At 39.2% G+C, this 23,331-nt stretch overlaps 3 protein-coding genes across 19 annotated transcripts in view; 1 reads left to right on the top strand and 2 right to left on the bottom strand.

Moving 5' to 3' along the window:
• The window catches only part of ERMP1 (endoplasmic reticulum metallopeptidase 1), a 19,675-nt gene extending 12,759 nt beyond the window's left edge, over positions 1-6,916 (bottom strand). For 2 of the 5 annotated variants that reach the window (XR_015280380.1, XR_015280381.1), the window contains exons 1-5: positions 5,973-6,253; positions 5,069-5,370; positions 1,587-1,714; positions 1,150-1,255; positions 125-271 (exon numbers count right to left, since the gene is read on the bottom strand). Coding sequence is in view for 3 of the 5 variants with exons in the window: in XM_086867892.1 (XP_086724018.1) it covers positions 125-271; positions 1,150-1,255; positions 1,587-1,714; positions 5,069-5,370; positions 5,973-6,253 (964 nt within the window). In the remaining 2 variants the exon portion in view is untranslated. Of the gene's footprint in view, positions 1-124; positions 272-1,149; positions 1,256-1,586; positions 1,715-5,068; positions 5,371-5,972; positions 6,285-6,426 lie in introns of those variants that run through there. The other 3 variants (XM_023943502.2, XM_086867892.1, XM_086867891.1) reach the window with 3 other exon arrangements.
• The window catches only part of LOC111940687 (monocarboxylate transporter 13-like), a 27,557-nt gene continuing 10,218 nt past the window's right edge, over positions 5,993-23,331 (top strand). The window contains exons 1-5 of one of the 5 annotated variants that reach the window (XM_086867923.1): positions 5,993-6,073; positions 15,438-15,553; positions 18,964-19,264; positions 20,972-21,094; positions 22,722-22,865. In XM_086867923.1, coding sequence (XP_086724049.1) covers positions 19,063-19,264; positions 20,972-21,094; positions 22,722-22,865 — 469 coding nt within the window. In that variant the 5' untranslated portion in view covers positions 5,993-6,073; positions 15,438-15,553; positions 18,964-19,062. Of the gene's footprint in view, positions 6,074-6,101; positions 7,081-15,437; positions 15,554-18,963; positions 19,265-20,971; positions 21,095-22,721; positions 22,866-23,331 lie in introns of those variants that run through there. The other 4 variants (XM_086867924.1, XM_023943504.2, XM_086867925.1 and 1 more) reach the window with 4 other exon arrangements.
• Positions 22,303-23,331, bottom strand: part of BRD10 (bromodomain containing 10) — a 79,320-nt gene continuing 78,291 nt past the window's right edge. For 8 of the 9 annotated variants that reach the window (XR_015280357.1, XR_015280359.1, XR_015280360.1 and 5 more), the window contains one exon: positions 22,303-23,042. The gene's annotated coding sequence lies outside the window, so the exon portion shown is untranslated. The remainder of the gene's footprint in view (positions 23,043-23,331) is intronic. The other variant, XR_015280358.1, reaches the window with a different exon arrangement.

Genomic DNA, 23,331 nt, shown 5'->3' with positions numbered 1-23,331 from the left:
TTGGAAAGGAACAGGGAAATTCCCTCACAATATGAGAGACAGACCAAATTTGAGGATGTTCAACTACAGAACAGTGTCCTTGTTAAAAATGCAATGTGTATTGACATGCCTTTTGATAACATACCTGGAACATTGCCAAAATCCCTGTAGATACGGAAGTCTGTATCTGCTGGGATAATGCCACTCTGAAATATTTCCTGTGCCACCACAGAGGCAAAGGGATGTTTGGCTGCAACTACATATGCTTGCACCAACCAAGGGTTCTCAGGTCCTAACAAAAGATGAGCAGAAAATTCACTGCATATATTTTTTGAAGTTGAGTTAGGATATGCATCCTCATGGTAATAAATAATGCAAAGTAACTCACTGGAGATTTAACACTGCTGCCCCACAAAGCATATAGTAAGTACAACTGTGTTGGATAAGTGACTCACATTTGAGAGAAACAATTAGCTACACCTGAGGAATAAAAAAAACAAGCCACTGTTGACCTCCTGTGCTCAGTGGCAGAGCAGATAAGCCATGTCCCAAAAAGACCCAGCATTAATGAAGAAGTCACAACCTTCAGCCAAGCTTCCAATACATCATGTATGTATCACATATCAATACTGTTGTTTAGAAAAATGTCTCTCCCCCTAAAGCATTCAGTGTAAGTAAACAGCTAAACAGCTTCAGTATAAGACAATCCACAGTCCAGCTAGGATGGGACACAGGTCTAACCACAGCCTACAAAACACAGAAGTTCTGCTGGTTCCTCAGCATGAGATGGAGTCCTACTGCCAACATCTTACTCCAAAGATTTTAAAAGAACTGCTGTGAAAAATAAATAGCACATACAAAAGTATGAGTATTAGATATAGGTACTATTCAAATGTTTTTCTCCTTTTTACCTTGATGTCAAAGGGAAACACAACTTCTATTATTCTGCCCTCCACCGGCTTCCCACCTATGAAGTAACTTCTGTGGCACTGCTTTAGCCTGTAACTATCTAAAGACTGAGAACAACTTAATTGCTGCACAGGACTGGGAAAAAGGCACAGAGGTTTTCCTGTCTTTTGCTTATGAGTCATTTTCAATATTCCTTCAAGTCTGCATCATTTATTATCAAATTATCCTACTGTAGAAATTGGACACAATACAAGCTCATACCTGTTTGAAAAACAAGTTCTTTTCCTCCTACACCTGCTGCCTCCAGGTTAATAAAAGCTCTGACTGATTTGGCCCACTCATGTTGTGTAATGAAGCCATGACTAGCCTTGATGGGAAAACAAAAAAAATATAGGTCAAATATCTACCAGACAAGCCTAAATGTTATTTTCTATGATTCAAGACTGCATATAACTGAAGACTGCACAAGGCAGATACCACAAACAGATGCAGAAAATTTAAGTCTTCTACTAAAACTAATATAGAAAATATTCTTAGTCCAACTACATTTTTCCCTTTGAAATCATACACATTTTCCTCAGAAAAGACAGGTAATCAGTGAATATTTCAAGAGACTAAACACAAGCCATATCTTTCATTTGTTAAGAGTTTTAATATACTACTTTGATGTATAATTTATAATTTTGGCACATTCTCACCTGCAAAATATTTTCTTCTGCACCATTAAATAAGAATATGACAGCATGCTGCAGGGACTCTGATGATTTTGAAAGTGTGTTAAGTATTTCAAGCATCACTGCACAGCTAACAGCATCATCACTGGCACCTTAAAATAATCAGCAAAATAATAAGGCTTAAAACTAATGCACAGATTTGCAACAAAGACAAGAGAGGAAAAATGGTTTATGCTATTTCAGTCAATATAACTGAAGTACAACTATAATAAGCTTTAGTATATTTTCTGGTACTGCTTGTACCCTCTGTCTATACAACTTGAAAGCAACAGCTGAAAGAAAAATTATGTTCAGAAGTTGAGCAAGTGAATTACAAGATATCAGATCCAACACTACTGTTCAAGAAAAGCAGACTAACCGGGTTACTAGGAAAGCAATGTGATCATTATCTACTTTCCTAAATACAAAGTGAACAAATAAGGATGTAATTTTCATTGACAACATTCTAGAATTTAAAAACATAAACATTCCCACACAAGTTACCCTAAAGCATTCTATACTGTTACAATGCATTCAATTAGGATAAAACCTCTAAGTAAGAGCCAACAGTGCAAAATAAAGGAATACCAGAAATCACATCTTTAAAATCATCCTATGGTATGAATTAAAACAAAAGATTTTCATCATCAGATGCTTTTCGCCACCCTTCTTTCTTTGCAAAAACCCCTCTCACTCTAATATCTGTTCTCTTTGAGCTTCTTATCCAACATTACAATCTCACACCTCCCATGCCCCACTGGTCTTTTATCTTGATTAAACATCCATCTTTTAGTCAAGCTGTCCAATTTTCCCACTTCCCTCACTTTGGTGGAAGCTTTAGCACCTCCCTATCCTGTTCTAATAAATAAAATTTGGGAGAAAATAGAAATCTAAACTTCATTCCTCTGGGCCTGGGTTGCTGACATGCACTGAGATGCTTACACTGGTATGGTCAGGTCTCACTTGTTAGCTGCTCAAAATGTTCAATTTACACATAAAAAAAAAAAGAAGAGCAGCTTTTCCAAAGCTTGTCCCCAGACAAAACTTAGGAAGTATCTGCTATGAAAACAACATATCCCTAACATAAACATAAATCTTACTCTAGATTTTAGCTTTACTGTACGGAATAAATAAAATTAAAATCTTTCCAATACACCATTCTCTACCCTATTTCTCAGAAATTATGGCCTTGTTCTGACAAAAGTTTTCCATAGATCACCACCCAAATACCTGATTTAAGGCCCCGATTGTCACAGGTTTTCACTAATTTCACAGAATATCACAGAGCACTCTGAGCTGGAGGGGACCTTAATTGCTACCCAAGTTCATCAGGAGTCTGCTCTTAACCACACTGAGTTCTTTCCTTTAAAATGCTGTATTGAAAACTCAGCAGACACGTATAGTTTACAGTGAAGTTAGTAATTTACCTGCCTTGCTGTGAGGCTAAGAAAAATAAAAGTTATTGGTTTCAAGAGCCATACACCTGATAAAAGCAGACATGTTGCCATAGATTATAACACAGACTTGCAGAGAAAATACACCCAGTACCTCATACAGAACAAAACTGACAGGAGGTTGTAACAGATTTTACAGCAGGTATCAGTAAACTAAGAAAACCACATTATGTCTGCAATGATAATTTCAAGGATGTTTCTGCTATTGAGTTTATCAGAAAAGAATTAAATAGGACATATAAACTGAAGACCAGTAGAATCAGAACAAGAGATATGTTTTAGGACTTTACAGTTTATGTTTTTTCCTTCACAAGGAACAGAAACTTCCTAAAATTAATGATTTACTCAGATTTGCTTCATGCATTTTGCATATATATGCACCACAAGCAGATTGTATTTTATTATCTGATTTTCGAATGTGTTACTCACTGATCTTTCAGTCAGAATCTTGCTGATTCTGGTTAAAAGCCCACCTTTTTGGTAATGAAAAAAGGGGCTGTAAGCAAATAGATAAGAGAAATGCAGGACAAGAGAAAACAAAAGGTTTTTGCTTAGGTAATGTGCAACTGGCATACTATGAAAACAAAAGGCAGAGCAGCTCCTTGCTGTTATAAAGGGCTAGGCTGCTTTGTGATTAAGAACAAGCACACAGGCAGATTTCTAGCTCCTCTGCAGATTTCTGTAAAATCCTTTACAAACCACTCATGTTTTTGGCACCTCTGTGCAAGCCTGGTGAAATATTTCAGTGTCTGAGTAACTGTAAAGAAAATAAATGATGTAAACATAATCCTGTTTTATAACCCACAGAAACTGACACACAATTTACATAGGACGTCAATATGAAAACAATTTTTAATTATCATAGTACTGTGCTTGTGAAATATTTTAAGTTTAGGTAGACATACGTAGACTAAACGTACAGTAATTAGCATCTTTGCAGTTCCTCAACCACAGAGCATGTATAATAATCATAATAATTAAGCTTAATTTAGAAACTCACATTGTACAAATATGATTGAGGAGAAAGAAAAGTTCTGTATACTATTTATGGGCGGAAAAAGACAGAAGGAGTCCAGCAAAAGCTTCGTTTCTCTAGCTAATACTCAACTGTTTCCTTAATAATGAAGACTAGTCACATGTGCTAAAGAACAGAAGGTTCACTACCAAAAAAATAAAATATTGCGTGGGATGTAAATGAAGAAACTCCAGTAAAAGCTGCATCATTGGTGAGTGCCACCTGTGGGTGTTTTCCAACTGTAATAAGAGGCACATACCTGTGGCTGAATGTTACAACAAATTTCGTGGTTTAGATCCATACCTTCCTGGCTTTGTTAAACCCACAAATTTACAAAACAGTTTACATCCTTGCTGCAATAACAATTTAAGAGGATTAGATTTAAAAAATATAGAGGAACAAGAGTAAGAGAGTACACAACAATGACAGTCAAACTAGCAGTAAAAGATATACATAATGCCAAGGCAGCAGTACCCCAGCCTTTGATCACTACAGTCTTTTGAGGCAGAAGCTTTGAATGTGCAAAGAAAAAAAACCTGGCATATTTTAAGCATATCAGACTGAAAATATGAGATACCAGCAAAAGGAGGGGAAAACAGACTTCTTAGTGAGAATGGGCATAGTCTCTGGCACAAAGCATCCTGTGAAAGGGAAATCAGGATTAAATCTGTACAGAAGTATGAAAATACCTGGACCATGGGTGGAAATAACGCATGAACTATATGCATAAGCAGTGAATTATAAGAAGAACAGATATAACCGAACTTTCCAGAAATCAAAATAAGCATCTGTAAATTGCTGCCTACCAGAAAGTGAGAGTGAAATCCTGAGTTTAACAGGATCAACCTGTCACTCTAACACAATGAATTTCACTGAGACCAAGTTGACTAGTTGACACATGCATTATTCTAACATGGCTACTTGGTAGGAGAAATCCATGAGCCAAGCTCTGCAGCTCACGTAACACACAAAAACATGGAAAAAACACACAGACCTACCTGGGGTATTTGGTACGGAATCAAAGTGACAATTGGATAACACTGCATGCTCAGCTCCATTTCGAGGTTCCAGCTTCACTACCACATTGGTTATGTTTGCATAGTAACTAGTAAAACCTCCTAAAAAGTCAATGCTGAAGGAGCCTGTAGGCCTCTGTATGTCTACAGATATCTTGTGAGCATCTGTGCTTTCTCTTTCTATTCCCCTAATTTGTTCTAAGAGGTAGTTAACTGCAAGAACTTCATTTTCTGGACTTCCAACTGTTCTGGGCCCAATTGCTGTAATGTTGTCAAGATATCCCCTGAAAGACATAAATTAAAACTTAAGCATCAATACATTCAACATTTAGTGTGTAACTCATCTACAACTGTAACATTTTCATATATGGTTCTATTTCAAAACTCAAGGTAAGGAGAAGAGGCTAAAGCCAGTTAGATCATAATGGACATAAAGCCCTGATCTTTACTCCGGACTCCTTATCTTAACTACTATGATATTAAGCCATTGTATTGGTTCTCTGGTCTGAACGTATCAATTCAAAATAGAACAGAATGGTGAATGGAGAAGCTAAAGATTTTACCTTTAGCGAGGTTCTGTATGCCCTTTTCTGAATGTCTGAAAAGCACACTTTTATCAAGACATTATACACCTGACGTTAACACTCTAAAACTGAAAATACACTGACAGTTTTAGTCTTCCCGACGCCTCGGTGACACAACAACTGAGAACTTGCCAAGAGGCTTTCCGAGACACTGAGCACTAACGCCAGACTACTGGAACTAAACTACGGGGGACGCGCTGTTCCATCAACTCCGAGCTCTCGCTCGGCAGAGCACCGCACGACCCCTCTGCGAGGGACCGCCACCCATCCCGGTCGCCTCCCTCCCGGCGGCCCCGCCGTACCTGGCGCGGGAGGCGCTGAAGTCGCGGGGCCCGGCGACGGCGGGTGAGCGGTTCAGCAGCTGCCGGTGCGACACCTGCGCCAGCGCCCGCAGCCCCAGCAGGTAGAGCAGCACCAGCGGCGCCCCCCGCGCCTCGGGCAGCGGCAGCAGCGGCCGCCGCCCGCCCCGCTTCTTCCCGCCCGCGCCGTGGTCGCTGTCCTCCCGCGGCGGCGGCTGGCGGCGGTCGCGCTGTGCGGCGGTAGCGCGGAGCCTCCACACGGCCGTGTCGCCGCCGCGCTCCATGGCCGCGCCGCCCGCCGCGCAGCCGCCGTACGAGCACGAGCTCGGGTCAGAGCGCGGCCCGGCCCCGCCCGCCGCTGACGTGGCGCGGCTGAGGGCCCCGCGGTGGGGATGGCTGTGGAGCCTGCTGAGGGGTCGGTTGGTTTGGAAGGGTGGAGCAGGTTACTCGGTCCTACCTTGCTGCCCAAGCCGCAGACCACATCCCAGACCACATGGCACAGGATTTGGCCGTCCTGCTCTTGAGTATCCCCAGTGAGGGAAACTCCACAGCCTCTCTGGGCAATCTGTTCCAGTGCTCAGTCACCTGCTCTGTAAAGAGGTTGTTCCTCGTGTTCGTGTGGAAATTCCTCTGCATCATTTTCTGACCTTTGGCCTTTTGTCTTTTGCCCTCTTCCCCTGTTGCTCAGAACCCCTGAGAAGAGCCTGTTCCATGCTCTTGGCACTCACCCTTCAGAGACTTCCAGATAGTGATAAAGTCGCCTAGCAGTCATATTTTCTTGGGGATGAACAATCCCAGCTCTCAGCCTTTCCTCATAAAAGAGATGTTCCAATTCACTTTTGTTGCCCTCTGCTGGACCTGCTCCAGGAGCTCCATGTCTTTCTTGTCCTCAGGAGCCCATAACTGGGCACAACCAGTGCAGCTGGGCCTGTCCTTGGCCACACACTGAGGGTGAGAAGCCCTCAGCACTGGTTGTCTTTGGAAGGTGGTGGCCCGGCAGTGGTGAGGCGCTGGGCCCTCTGTCCAGCCAGAGCTCCAGGGTCAGCATCCGCCAGACTCTGACCAAAAGACTGTCCTGTGCATTAGGTGCTGCATCTCCTCGCTTGCAAAGGTTTGCAAGGCTTTCCCTGGCTTCCTGATTATTTTAGTTGTTTTGGTTGGTTGGTTTTGTTTTCATTAAAACAGAAAGCTCACAGCAGTAACAGTGGTGCCATGCGGCGGAGCATCAAAGTGCCACACTAACTCTCTAACCCTAAAAATCATGAAGTTACAGCACCGGTGGCTCTTGCAGGGTCTCCCCCTCCACTGCTTTGTATCTTTGGCATTTCATAGCTGTAGCAGTGTCCAGACTGGAGCTCAGGTAGGCTGGGGTGCAAAGCAATAGTCCCAGGAGGTAGTGAATAGTGGTTTCCAGTGAACTCATGCCATGGAGAGCACGTGCGACAGTGGGGCCTGAGCAGTGACAAGGACTATCACTCATGCAGCACTCCACTTGCTTCTCCTAGGGACAGAACACTTCTGCCTACTCTCACACTGTCTTTGAATGATGGCACAGACCAGCTTATGGCCATTTTCCCTGTTTATCATACTGCTTTCCAGTGTTCTTCACCATTTTTGAAGATATCCTAGAAGATACTTATTTTTTGCTGCTTTGTGATGTAATCTGGAAATAAAATATGTAATGATCTAGAGAACTGGCAGTTGCAATAAATCCAGTGATGCACATAAACACTGAACACTGCTGCTTTCTACCCTACCCTTGTTGCCAAATGAAAACTAATAGCATTTGTAATACTCTTTGGAGTTGAAAAGTCTGAAGAGAGTGGTGGGCTGAAAGGTGATGGCTATGCTCTCTGCACACCCCAGGTTCTTTAGGAAATTTCCATACTCAGGGTTAGCAAATTTTCTTATTTGCATCACTGCATCCTCAGCACATACAATATTATTGATGAAAATTTTGATTTACAGCTCCAGATTACACTACAACCCAGTAAGATAGACCTAGGTTGAGAGGCTTGGTTTATTCTGTTTTGTTCAGTTTTTCTTCCTTTCTACTTTTGTCTCATGTATGAGCAGACAAACATACCTACAGTTTAGGTTCTCAAAAGCAGATTTTACATTAGAAACTACTATGAAAAATTTCAATTTTTTTTTTCTTAAAAATACCAGTGTAGAATTAATCCAGTGAAAGGCTTTCAACAGAAATAACAAAGTAAAACAAAAAATCAGATGTGATCCCCCAATATGTCAATATTTCTATTCCCAGTATTGAATGGAAACTGCCCTTTGACAATGTCATATTAACCTGTATGATGTTGAGGTAATATTATCAATATACATTAAAAAAAGTGGTTTTAAAGAAAGACGGGCTTGCTATTGAGTGTAGGTCTCTATTTCTCCTTTGAAATTCTTATGTAAGTCTTGAAATTATATAGAGAAGGCAATCAAGGAATCAAATACAGACTTTCTTCTCTTACTTTGATTTCATGGATAATAAATATCATCAGTGTCAAAGTACTGAGAGCCACCACTCCTGAAATCTCACCTAAGCAGGGCCAGCTGCTCTCCAACATATTTTGCTTTGTATCTATTTTACTATGCTTACATTATTGATCTGAAGCATTATGCACAGTTAGAGAAATAGGAGCTACACATCATTTATTTCTTTTGGCTTTAGGCATACATGAGGATTGGAGCTGTAGAAAAATGTCATTGTTTTCTTAATGGACTTCTGCCTTCTATTCTTTGGGAAATATTTGAATATTAAACCACTCCCTGTTAAGAAAAAGTCTTGACTGTACTGAATTTGGTGACAGTCATACTCTTATCAATCAAAACAATTTTAAAAATTCAGTCAATTCAAAATTCAGAAGTAATTTTCTGCTTTAGATCAGTAAGACTTCATATGTTTGAAATACCGACAGCCCTTTTATCATCTGTTCTGAGCACTGCATTTGGGAGGGCACTGTGAATTAGGCTGGAATTATAGTACTTACATGTTTTGACATGACTGTAATATCAAGGTCAAATACATCAACAAACACAGTGCCCTTTATTGCTCTGTTAGTCTGGAATGACCAATTTAAGATAATTGGATCTAATTTCCAATCAAATTATTCAGCATAAATTCAGTTTGACTTTATGTCAAGAAGGCTGGTGTTTAACATAGTATCTTGCAATCCAAGCTGGTTCATTTTGTTAGCTCACAAAAGAGGAAAATCCCATGTTCAGTGAGCATTAATCATATTTGTAAACCATGTTTTAAGCAGAAGAAGGAAAAAGACAATTCCTTACTGATAAGGACTATGGGTTGGATTTGTTTTCTAGTTGAGTAGCAAAAGCAAGTTAAGTCATAGCAGGTTAGCATTCTTACTTAACAGAAAAATACAGATAGGAATGTTTTTATACACTGAGGCCACCATAAGCTATCTAGGGCAAGAGAACTATAACACTATCTTCAGAAGAGCATTCAATTTTGTTTAAAAATAAACAGTGATGAAATAATAGATAAGTTGTTCCCATTGTCACCTTTCTTGTTCAAACATGACTTACTTGTAGTATTAATTTCTTAGCTTCCATTCTTTATCCATTGAATCTTCTTACATCATTGACCAATAAATTGAAAATCCATTTGTTACAAGATTTCTAGTCCAGTGTAGATATTAATACATCATGATCAAGATCCCTCTTACATTCATCTTCTAGTTTAAGTTTTATGAACTGCTGATTTTCCAGCTCTTTCATCCTCCTGCTAACCATTCTAATGGTTTCAAGCTTTCTAGTAACTTTCCTGCATTGCTAAACCAAAGAAGTAGTATTACAGCACCTACACCAGTGACACAAAGGTAAAATCATTGCTTCTCTGCAGGGAGAGAGAGATGTTTATTTGCTTTAACACAAACATGTTGCCACAGCTTTGAGATGACAGTTCTGCCCAGCTCTTTTGGGAATCTGGTTCTGTCACTGCAGCATGTTCCAGCCATCCACTCAGTGTCCCACAGCTTCTCTGACAGACCAACTTTCAATGAAATTTGGACTCAAGAGGAAATCTTGTGAGAAAGAAAAATCAGATTTTACATTCTGAGTTTCCAGGGCCTATTATATCAGCATTTCCTTAGTGACACATGTGGGCTTGAAAAAAATCTCGCTTAGCTGCGCAAAAGGATGTGTTGGATCACTGAGCCTTCCTGCTGTAACAGAGCTAGATCTTTACTCCTCCCTCAGGCACACATCTTTCATCTCTTCAACCATTTACCCAGCAGTTACCTCACTCCTGTAACCGCGGGGTTGTAACTAGAAGCTCATATTAAATCAATTTTCTGCTTTGTCTTCAAGGTGCGTTTTTTGGGCACTGCTACCAACAGTCCAGTTCCCATCCCCTAATTGTGGCCTGGTTCTCATTCTGTGTACTGCAAACTTTGTAAGCATTCAGTATTGCTCTGAGTAAACATATATTCTTCTTCATGATGTTGCCATCCTAGTCTTAAAAATTAACTAGGAAGAATATTTTAAGGCCTCAATGCAAGGAACTATCCTTATAGAAATACAGGGCAGCCTTGGGTAGCCTTGTATTCAGTTCAATACAAGCAGCTGTTAATTCTAAAAACTCTCCTATACAGGCACACTTCATGCTGTCAAGGAAATTGGCACTTCTCAGGCTTTATTTCCTCACTTTATCATACCTCCACAAAACAGCACCAATGTCAGTGTGTCACAAGCTAGCTTAAGAAAATAGCACTGGAAGTCTAATGAGCTTATGTCCCTTAATGTTGGTGTTCTTAGCTGAATACTCGTAAAAATCCTTCCCAACCATCAACTAAAGGGCATTTAGGGATAATTTAGCCAAACACATCCATCTCTTTCCTAAGGTATGAGGGTAGAAAATGCCTCATTGGAACTCCAGACATACCCAAGAACTGGGCATTTTCACCTTCATGCTATAATTAAAGCAGAATGATTAAACCCTGGTCACTCTTCAGAACAGGAAGTGGAAGAAGCCACCCACAGATGCTAGATTGATAGGGCACAGAGAGACTCTTGTTTGCATCAGCACTGTACTTAACCATTTTGTTTTGATAAGCTTAGGCAGTGGATTTCCCTCTTCTCTGTTTAGCAGTACTCATTTCCTGTGCCCCCTCTCCTTCTTACCCTATAATTTTGTAATGGAAGCTATAATCACAACCAAGAATTACACAGAGAAAATGAACAGACTATTGCTTGTTGAAAAACAAAACAAACAACCTTTGTTTAGATAAATATATCCTCCATTTGCATCCAGTTCAGGCTCTATGTCACCCCCTTCCTCATAGACAGTCTATCCCCCTTTCCATGCAAGCTAAGCATTCCCTTTGTTATAAAGGGAAGCCAGGGATTGATGTTGCTCTGGGGAGGGGATCAATCAGCACACCTGACTGTAATTTCAGGACAGAAGGTTTTTTCTTCATTTGCTCCCAGCCTGTAAAGCTTCGGTCAATCTTAAACTAATAAGAATTTGTTAAACTTGTAATAGGATAACCAGAACCCAGTCCAAAACTAAGCCACTTATTCCTCCTTTATCTATTAAATAGCTCACATTCTACAGTCTGACAGCTTCTGACAAACCCTAATCACTCACTTGCTTATTTGTTACCTCCTTCTGCTCTTTAGCCCCTCTAATATCTGCCAGCTATCACTGCCACAAAACGTACCTCCTTTATCATCCTAACTTTATGCCACTGAATCACCACCCTGGTTCTTCTTCTCTAATCACATCAAGATTAAATTATTTTTTTCCTTCAAGACCTTAAGTACCTCCACACTCATCTACATTTCTTTCCCAGGTTCATTTAGCATCCCATGACAGCTATTTTGGCAGTGATGTCAGCCTGTTTATTTCTTACATAATAGTTTTCCAATCCTTTCATATTCTATCTCTCCTGCACACAGTCCTCTGAATATTTATGTTCAGGCTAGCCATATTACATTAGTAATACTTAACAAATCAAACACAGTCATTTTGATTCAGTCATTTCAATCAATATTTTCTTAGCTGGTGGATCATATGAACTGGTAATGTTTTATCTTGGCTTACTATCTGTTTATCAATGCTGTCAGAAGGCATTAGTCAGGGAAAAAAAAAGAGGATGTATGTGATAAGAGCGAGTAGCTCCAAGCAGAGGGACAAACATGATCACCACCAAGAACTGATGAATTCAGGAGGCATGGTTTCATAAGCTCTCTGCCTTTGCATCTGAGTACAGCTGACTACAAGGAGACTTTGCCAGGATCTGTGTGTATTTATGTCAGGCTGGCTTTCTACATTTCTGCAATTTAAATAAGGACTACATTTCAGGGACTTGTTTTCCAGGTTTTATATAAACTATAATAATAACAATAAAGAGGCATTAGATAGATATGTTGTATCTGCTTCTAAGACAGCCCTGTTCCCATTGAGAAATCAATGAAGAAATTCCCTGGTGGTGAAAGGGGTGAAGTAATTTTGAAATCAGTGGAACTGAAATGATGTACAGCAGCAGAGAATACAATCATTACTTTCAGTTTCAAGAATACTGATGAAAAGGCATTTTAGAAATGCATCTACATCCAGCCTCCATTTAAACCGTTTTAACCATTGCAGATTTCATTCTATGAGCCTAGTAATAAAAGCCAAGACACACTAACTCCTGAATGGTTAAATATTTCTTTATGACTTGACTGGACAGCATTTAAGCATAATCTCTTCATAATCATGAATCACCGTTATTATCTGAAGTACAGATGTTCCAGGGAGATTCTCATCTCACTCTACACCAAATACTTAATGGAGCAGTCTACCTGTGAACGTATTTTGTGCTTACTCAAGCACTTAAAGTGGAAGCTAACCCTTGGAGTTACTGAAAGCTGAGCTGACAAACTAGATCTGAAGTGACTCTTCTTGCCACCTGGAATAAACTTTTTTCCTCCAGTGTATGAATGGAAACCTGACAGTTCTCCTAACAGTTTTCTAAGATGCTTAAATGTTGAACAAGAAATAATGTAAGCAGTTTAATAGAAGTGCAGTCTACAATTTTTTTCTTATTTCTTAAGTAGAAATAAGAGATACTTAAATTTTATTCGTAAATTTAACAGGTGGAGAAAACCAATAGATGATTAAGGAGAAGTACTGTACACAGGTATAGCATAAAGCTTCCATATGTTGACAGAAAACTGTGAAAATATTTTAGCCTGATCAGATGAGCAAAATCTACTTTGGTATTAATGCATAATATATAATGTATAATAATGTAGTTCTGGATAACCCAAACTAAATTGTATGCATAAAGGCTAAATGTATTTAGTAGGAAGAACTGTAGAAAATGAGCATTATTGTAGTCCTGCTAAGACCATTCTGGTTTTCAGACAGTCATGACAGGCCATGACAATATTCCTTTGTGCATAAACCCCAGTAATTTCAGTGAATATAATGTTAAAAATAATCTGATAGACTGACCAGTGAAAAATTCCAGAATTCATTATTTTGTCTATAGATTTGAACTCCCATGACTGTAATATAATATTTGAGGGCCACCTATTCTAAGCATCCCAACAGTGAGGAAGTCAGGCAGCAATACCAGGAGACTCATCTGGATGAGCCGTGGGTTCTGAGGGAATGGGCAGAGGAAGTGGCTGAACCATGGTAGCACATTTGAGAAGTTGTGGCACTCTGGTGAAGCTGTCAATGACTGGCAAATGGGAAGCATAACTACTGTTTTTAGAGGAGCAGTAAGGAACACCGGGGGAACTACAGTCCAGTCAGTCACAGCCCTGTGTCTGGCATCATCATGATGCCAGATCAGAATTTGGTGGGCTTAGGGCATGTGATGACACTAATTGTATACAACCACCACGTTAATTTGTCTTTTGGATTAAGCAGTCTCATCTGCCAAGTTTCATTCCTGGGTACTTTTTTTCTGCCTTCTGCATTGTAAAATCACATAATTAATTTCTCCAAATTGAGAAACTGCCACAATGTAGCGACCAGCAGGGTCAGTTCACCAGTCTAGTACACTGCATGAAAACCCATGTGGTAGCAGGAAGGTGAAGTAGGAGTGGCAGCAACTTTTCTATCAGGACTGCACACTAATTCCACTTCAAAAACTACCCTCTTTGCCATGATTTTGTCTTTTCCAGACCTAAAACATAGCTCCAGAGAATTTTCCCAGCAAAAGAAAATTAGAATGTCATCTCACAAAACTTGCTGGCTTCTCATTTAAATATGCCAAAAATATGAAGCATATCTGTTTCTAAGTTATGCAGGTCAGCTGCCTATTTATACTTCCCCATAGCACACACAAGCTACACAGATTACTGATCAAGTCATGAAGTAAGTATGGATGCTAAACGCGAGCACAAACAGTGGCTGTGAAATAGCAAACCACATGACTTTCTCAGTCTTGCCTGAGAAAGCAGCCTGGGAAATCATAAGGAGGAATCAAAACAATCCTCAGAAGCAGAAAACAGCTTTGCAGGTGCTGTTTGTCAGTTTCTTGTTTTCTTGCAAGAGAAGGTCGAGGGGTGGTGTACCCCACTGACCAATGATGGTGATGTGTTAGTTTTCCTAACCAATAAGAGTTTTACCTTTCTGTACTTTCGTGTATCGGTCTATAAAAAAGATCTGAGGTAATAAACCTTGCTGTCCTGTTCAGCTCACAAGAGGATCTGTGTTGCACTGCCTCGCCGTTCCTAATAGAGAGTGACAAGTAACTATTTATTTACAAACATGTAAATAAAAATATTATAAAAAGCAACAAGGCACTGCAACTCACCCTGCACCCCCCCAACAATTACAATGGCAGTACAGCCACCACAACATCAGTGCAAGGCACATTGGTAGGAAAGAGAATAAGTTACAATAAACTAGCAGTAAGAGCTGTGAGAGAAAAGTTTTATGAGGACCAGCAGTATTTAACCGTGGGCTCTTAAACCACACAAGTAAAGGACTGCTCTGGTGTGATAAAAGGTTCAAATATGCATGTATCATGCTCAGGAGAGCACATTCAAGCTTCCTGTAACTTCTGTAGTTGCTGCAGGCTACATGATGCTCGCTGTAGCCAACATCTGCCCAACAGCACAACCATAGGGAAGCCACAGATGAATTTCAAATTTGAGTAAACACTTGCAGTAAATGCCCCAGAACACAGGGGAGTTTGATGTCAGCTGTCACATCTTAACTTTCTGGTTGGTCCAGTAGTTAAGTTCAGTAGAAAACATGGACAACAGTCCAAGGCTAGTACAAGTACAGTGCAGATAAATAACAAAATCTGCATTCCTCCTCTACGTTTCCTCCACCCATTCCTGATTTTGTTTCTCTGATCTCTAGTCAGGACAGAACTTTGTTTTTCTGAGTATAGGTGGAGTCAAATGACTTTTGAGGAGGGGAGGAGGGGATTCTTATAAAACCCGGTGCTTATGCATCCTGAAAGAAACAAATTGATCTGTTCCACTAACCAGATGGCAGTTCAGATGAGAAAGATGACCTGGTGGTTTGCAGCACTACTCAAGAACTTACAACTGGAAGGTGAAGGAAGAACTTCATATCCCATACTAGCCCTGGCTATCTGAATAAGGTAATTTCTTGATGTTATACTTGACTTTTGTTACTTCTAACTGATTGCTCAGAGCATCCAGCCCCTCTTTTCCATCATAATGCACTTTGCCAATAAACTGCTATAGATCATACTCATTAGAGTGACTCCTTCTAAAATGTTACAAAGTTAGAAAGGAAAATTTAATGAATAATTCCTCCTGAATTTGTGTTTGACGAGCAGGAACTAGTATGACTCTATTGTAGTTGAAGCTCTAGTGACTAGGTGAGCATTAGCAGAGCCAGTCCAAGTTCTAGATGAAAATAATGAAGTATCTGAATGTGAGAAACATAGTGCCTGCCTTGCCTGTGTACCAAGGAACATGTGTGGAGGAAATTTCAGCATAAATTACAATTGATTTCCTTGTTTCTTTCCATCTTTCTTCTAATACAACCAATAAAACAAGACTATATTATTTAATCTTTGTTAATTTATTAGAGATGTATTTTGTATTCAGTTTTACATAGTTCCTCTTTCAAGGTATCAGCCTTTGGTAAAAGTATTTTTGTGTCTATGTATATTAAGTATGTTTTTCTTCCTTTTCTCTATTTTTTTGGTAAGTCCAAATCCAAGGTAATAGTACAATATTTGTACTGGAAACCCAAACCAAACACCCATTACCAAATAGCATTTCTTTATCTAAGTGTGGAAAAACTTAAAACTTTCTCTTTTTCATCATCTTGGGCAACCTATATCTGTAAAGTAGCACCATCTCACAAGAAGCCCACTCAGCCTCCATTCAGAGAGAGTGAATACACTTATTTGAGGAGCGTTAACTATGACTTGCATGAAAACAAGAAGTTTAGGATTCATACTAACAACAGTTTTTTCTTGATTCCACCACCGAGTTGTTTTGCAATGTGCAACAAATGTATTCAACTCATTTACACTTGTGTGAAAAGTAAATTAGAACATGGAGCACAAGATAACGAAGTAGAACAAGTATCCGTCTTCACAAGTTTATGTGGCACCTTAAAATGCAAGCAATGAGATAAGCATTTTATAATTTATTTTTATTATTGTCTGATAAGCTTTTTGAATCAATGGCATGAATCAAAGCAGAAATAGCTTGGAGAACTTGTAGAGCATGAATAGAGGAACAGCCCTGGTGCCTCAGAAAATGCCTTTGTAGTTATCCAGGTGCAAAGATAAAGGTTACACTCTTGCCTGCATGTTCTTGCTGGCAAAATTTGCCATGAGCATAACACCACTAACAGAGCTGTCTGCTCTTGCTGACGCACACACCAAGAACAGGCTTTCCAGATTTAAGTCCCTGTCTCACAGGACATCTGTTCCAGCTGCTATGAGAAATCTTTGAGGTAGGAGTCAGTGGGATGCTAGATAGAATGCTTATGCTTCCAGGCACAGCTCTACATCTTTGAGGGATCTTGTGTATGGCCAGGCACAAAAGAAGGAACAGTTTCCCTACAAGTTTTTTTTCCTTTTTATTTAGAAGGTTAGCTCCAGGGACAAAGTGAGTAAATGGAGATATTAGTACCTTACTGTTTGTCATAGCTCAATAGCTCAATAGCTGAGAGCTAAAGGAGATCCTATGTAGTTTTTTTTCAGCTTAGGGTGTTTGCAATTACCTCATCTTACTAAAAACTGTCTTGAAAGCGAAGGAGGAACAAAGCATGGTGTCAGAAACTTGTTCCCTTATTGTAATATCTATACTTTCTTCTACCCTCTTCAGGCATTCCAACAATTCCCTATAGTATGTAGCTTCACTGCTTTCAAATCCATAGGGCTGATGGAAAATAACTACCTCATTAATGAATAATGCAACAGAAATAGTAATTTAATTTTGGAGTTACATGTAACATGTGATCATTAATAGGAACTGAAGGCTGAATTCTGAGCTATGACATAAAAGATGTACTTGTCGTAAGGAAACATACTGTTCATTTAAGTTTTGTGAGCAGTAAGGCCCAATTTATACTCCTCCTGGGAAAGAATTTGCCTAATGAAAGTGAAGGGCGCTGGGTGGTGTCATGCAGATTTTATCATGCCTGTTTTAGTCTCGGTGTTGCCTGGTAAGTAGCAGGATTTCTTCTATCTGTTTTGTGGCACAAATCATAATCCCTTGCCCAGACATGTCCATGCAGAATGCAGAAATATCAGTACCACTCTGCCTAGGCAGGCTCATTTAGCTTGAGTGTTGTGTCCTTTTTATGTTCTTTCAGGCCTCAAACAAAATAAGGACTATGCTACTCTGAACATTGTCAGAATGTTCAGCTTGATACAATTTCTGTGTTTTCTTACAGTAAACTGAGCACTAATACAAGTATTAATGCTTCCAACTTCACAAAATTTATGACCTTTGAAAGTATTAGCTGCATTTGACAACTGAGAAAACAGGCACAGCAAGATCTAACAACTTGCTTAAGGTCACCCAGATACTGTGGGAATGAAAACCTGATTCTTTCACATAGGCCTCAACACAAGGCAGTCTCTCCCTCTCTTATGGCTGTTCTAAGATTTTTTAAGATGTGCAAATGTGTTCAGTGCCATGTCAGTCTGGACACATGGCAGTAGAATGATTTTGCTTCTGATACCTAGAAGGTTCTGATGGCTTCTTTTCACCACTCTGCTGCAGTGATTCAGATCCTTCTGAGATCATGTACCTCAATGGAGCAAATCAGAGGACTAGTGACTACTTCTTTGTACTGGATAATTTCAAGTGGTATGGATTCCCTCATACAGCTCATTTTTTCCAGCTGCACACAGGGTAGATAATTTTAAGTATGGTACATCTTCAGCTATCTCAAGTTCCCATTCTGCTCCTGAAATAGATCTTTTTTGGTCTTCTGCATCTTGTACAATACCCCTACTCAGAATTTAGAGTCCATGAAGAAACCAGAAAAATGTATGAATGTTTCTCTCCCTTCAGCCAGATCCCGTGTCCTCCATGCACTGCGTGATTACTGCATGTTTATCACAAAACTTTAAAGGGGGAAATATGATTTTTCAACTTTGTGTTTAATAAGATCTTCTTGCCTATGAATATATCTTTGCAAGGATGGATAATTGTGCATAATTTTGGCAAAAATGCTTGGCGTTACAAGAACAATTAATATTTATAAATGCTAAAATGTTTGGGACACTAAAATTCTTCTGTCTTTGAAAATCTTCATGTCTGAATATTTTCCCATTGTCTTCTCTTCTTTGTTCACATCTGCATGCCTTTTTTGTTTTCTTAACCTTGTACTTGAATTTTTATTTTTATTTTTTTATTCAGTCTCCTGTCTCTTGGGGCATCTGTTCCCCACGTAATATTTTCAGTCAAACCACTGTAATGAATGTTGTATTTTAACTTGGTAATTACTTCTGTAAGCCATTTATAGAATATTTTAATTGATTTCTTTAACAATGGGCCTTCTACCAATTTGCAGATCTGTTAAAAAAACCTCATCACCATCACTACCACTCCAGAAAAAAAAAATCAAAGCAAAAACAACCCAAACCCAGAGAAGATCTAAGAATTAGAAAAGATGCAGGCTAAGGACAGCAATCCACCAGATGGTGGCTATGGATGGGTTGTGGTAGTGTCAGCCTTCATGGTGATGGGCCTCACTGTTGCTGTCCTCAAGACTTTTGGTCTGTTCTTTGTTGAAATCCAGCAGCACTTTGATGAACTTGCAAGCACCACTTCCTGGATCACATCAGTAACTATTGCCGTCTTTCATTTAGGAGGTAGGTAGTAGTACTCCTCTATCATTTTATTTTAATATTAACTACCAATAGCAACTACTAAAGCAAGTTTGGAAATCTTCCTTAAAAAAAAACCAAACCCAGAAACATATAAGGCCTATACTTCCTTCTTCTGTTTCTACAGAAAATACAGAAAATTTTCAGAAAATTGGCATTTGCTGCCTCAGATATGGAATGGGTTAATAACAAAACTCTATAGACACAAGAGTTTGATTGCCTGAAAAAAACATCATGTACCTAAACTCATTATTAAGTTTTGCTACAGGCTTTGAGTTAAACTCATTAGAGGTAATTCTGATAGCCATAGAGCTTGTTGAATCAAGCTCTTAAACCAGTTTGTGCAAGTTCACTGATCTCAGAGTGATGGTCACTTTTTCTTAGTATGACTCCAGGTTATTGAATTACCAGAAGACTCGAGCTCAATAAAGATATGAGCACACAAAGCAGAGAGTGCTCATGAGACACTAAACTATCCAAGTCAAATACCAGGCTCAAAGTGAGCTATGGGAAGAGGTCAAATACCACATCACATCAAAATGTGAAACATACTGTGTTTGACTCAGCTTGGTTGTTTAGAGAGTCCTTAGTGCCCTTGTAAATGGCATCATCTTTCACATGATGTGAGGATTCCAAACATGTGCAGGCTTGAACTGTACAGAATTTGTTAAGTCTGCTCTGCATATTCTCATAGAGGTGTATGGTTGCAATAGGTAAATCTTCTTTCATAATAAATGCTATCATAATTTTATTTCCGAAGGCTCTTCATTGCATAGACATTGCATTGTATAATTACATGCATCCTACTCAGTCCACACCTATCAGTATTATTGCTCGGAACTGCAGTGTTTCCAAACATCAAGAGCAACTGTTCTTTCTTTGAAATATGTATTCAGAGGGAAAGGAGAGTAACCCAAAGTCAAAGTAAAAAGATAAAATAATTAATGAGTTGAAAAGATTTTATCAGTTCCATAAACTGCTGTCCTTGATGCCTGCTTTGCAGTGACAGATATAATTAACTGTAAAAAAAAAAATTGAAAAACCTGCTTCACAGACCACAGAAATTAATAAATGGTAATTATCAATTTGGTTTACAAATTAGACATATCACTGACATACTGTGATACTATTTTGTTCAGGCATTTGAACTTCATGAGAAGAAAAAGCCAGCAAAGGAGGGAAAAACAGTCCTGTTTTAGTTAGGTTTTGTTTTGTTATAGTATATAGTTACATTGTATAGGAATGTACCAAGGAATAGGGCATATGACACGATAATACCAGGTATAAACCAGCAAAAATATATTTGCCTAGTGTGAGGCCAGCCTGCTTCAAGTAAGGCAGCTATAATTTTCAGCAGAAATTGGTCTTTGTCCTTTGAAATCCTTTGAAAATAATCCTCTTCCAGTGAATAAAGCTTGGTGGTCAAATATTCCAAACCCTCTCTGTATAGTAGTTTATAAATGTCTCAGGTCAATACATAATTGTCCTCATTTTTTTCTGCCTTTACTTCATTTATAGGGACCACAAGACTTCCTGGTGAAAATCACCTGAGCTTCCAGTTCTTTGGCCATGTTTCCTGCCTGGCTTAGTCTTTCTTACTGTGTATCTCTGGGAAATCTTGAGTGTCACTTGGCTCAGTATGGAGGACGATCACTGAATTATTATTTTTTCCTATTTGGATCCTTTCAACAGCAGGTCTGTTTCCTGTGTCGAAGGAGAGCATGTGTTTCCACTCCCAAGGTCTGCCCTTGCAACAGACTGTTCAGTTTACCACAGCAAGGATTCTCCCCATCACCTTCACCAGCCTTCTCTCGGGTACTGATGTACACCTCCCAACACCCTTCTCTTTGCACTCTTGTTGTCATCTTTTCCATTGCTTGTACATTTTCTGTGTGTTGCCTTTACTGTTTCAGACTCTGGAGTCAAGCTATTTTACCCATTTCCAGTTCTGTGGCTAGCTTCTTTCTTTCTCTTGCTACCCCATGTTTAATTGCTGCCTGTTTATTCTGCTTACTTACTATTTAAAAATTGAGATTTGGTAATATTTATTCTCCAGCTGCAGACCTTATTCTTGTTTTCAAGAACTTTCATGGACGTTATCCTGTATCTACTTTTCTCTTCTTTTTCTGTCATATTGTATGATTCACCAGCTGTATATACCTTATCATGTCCCATCAACTACATCTTAAGAGAATGACTGAATTTCAGTGCCCTTTTTACATGCTTATAAAATGATCAGATTTTTGCTGTAAAAGCTGATGGGACATTTGAGGTTTGTATAACTACTGACACATCTTTCTGCTGTCAGACAGTGTACATCCTGCAGATTTTGCAACAACTAGTACTCTGTCGGGTTTATTTCACTCATCCTAGCTAGCAAATTCTCTTAATTCTGATCTTAACCCAGGTGAATGTACAACAACCTGCCCCTACAAACTATTATAAAATCTTCCTTGCTGGCTGCTCTCTCTTAATCCTTGTCTTCCTACTTATTTCAGTTCAGCATGGTCCCCGTTAACCAAACTGAGTTTTATGCACGAACTCCCCAGGATATTTTACAGATGTTGGGAGCTGGTTCCTGCCAGGTGGTACTTGAGAACCCCCTAGTGGCCATGGCTATTTAAAGAAATCCTACGGCCTTAACCCGGACTCTGCGATGCTGATGGAAAGAACAGCCAGGCAGTAAAACTGATCCTTAATTAAGAAAAGATATCCCTGACATTTCAGGTGTTTCCAGAGAGTGACTAGAGACCAAAGCAGCTGCTGCACCATCAGATCTGTACCACCTACACCTTTGCCCTTATGTTGAAGAGCCCCTGCACTCTGTTGAGAGATACTGTACCACTAAATGAAGATTTAAAAAATGAACGGACAATTTCCTGTAAAAAGTATTACCACAAAATAAACCCTAGTTTTTGGTCCTTTGAAAACCTTTAAAATTCCATTAAGGGTTGATTTTTTTTTTCAAAATTCTAGAAAACAAAAGTTAGTTTTCTCCAGAAAGTTTTCATGACAGCCATATCAATAATACATTCTCAGCAGTACAGTTTTAATAGGTGAACCTATAGATTCTGTGGCTGAAGTTTTACTTTCTGCTAAAACAGTCCATGAGGTTCTGTCATGTTGGTACTTGTATCCTTACATGAAAATCAGTAGAACTGTCATACTACAAGGAAGGCTAAAATGCTCTTTCCCTTTAAAAAAGGTCCACATATGCTGAATATATTTTCAAATCTGTGCCTCAGGGAAAGTCATTTCTCCATCAGCAAGTATACAATCTTGAAATTTTGACTGACCTCCTACCCCATCCAGTAGAATAAAGGCTGTTTGTGTCAAGCATTTTAAGGGGAGTCCTCCTCAAAATGTTTTATTTATCTGGCCATGTTGATCAGATTAATGTTCCTAATGTATTTTTCTTTCTCCAATTTTTATGCTGATCCAGCCCCTGTTGCCAGTTCACTGTGTGTACAATATACCCATCGGACAGTTGTGATCACTGGAGGACTTCTGGCTTTTTCAGGAATGGCATTGGGATTTTTTGGACTCAACATGGTCTGGATGTATGCAACAACTGGCTTCCTACAGGGTATGAATTTATGGCTTTATGGCTTTCTTCCACCAGCAACTTATTTGAGGGTCCTAGTGACAGGAGTTTTAAAATCTGGTATCTATTTTGACTTTATGAGCAGCCAGAACAAGCAATACTCTTCAAATGTGATTTCTCTCCTGTCCCACTCTGGAAAGATGAATTTGTGCAGGAAACCTGCAACAACAAAGAAGACAACTATTAGATGCCAGTAATTTACCCCTGCAAATTATATGCAAGCAGAAAATTAAGTCTTTTCTTTTCCATTCAGAGATAAGAACTTTGTGAAAGCTTAAAAAATCTTCATAAAGGATGCTAAATTAAAGAAAACATGGAGATCCCAAATTCTATACTTTCTATCAACTTATGTTTTGAACAGGGTCCCAGGCTTTCATTTTATTCCAATCCTTTCCTTTACTCCACGAAAAACGAGGCCAGAAAATTGTCTCCAACAGCTAGCAGATTT

This window comes from Cyanistes caeruleus, chromosome Z (genome assembly GCF_971803275.1).
Source record: "Cyanistes caeruleus chromosome Z, bCyaCae1.hap1.1, whole genome shotgun sequence".
Lineage (NCBI taxonomy): Eukaryota > Metazoa > Chordata > Aves > Passeriformes > Paridae > Cyanistes > Cyanistes caeruleus.
The sequence above is the reverse complement of the archived record's forward strand: the minus strand, read 5'-3'. Positions and strand labels throughout refer to the sequence as shown.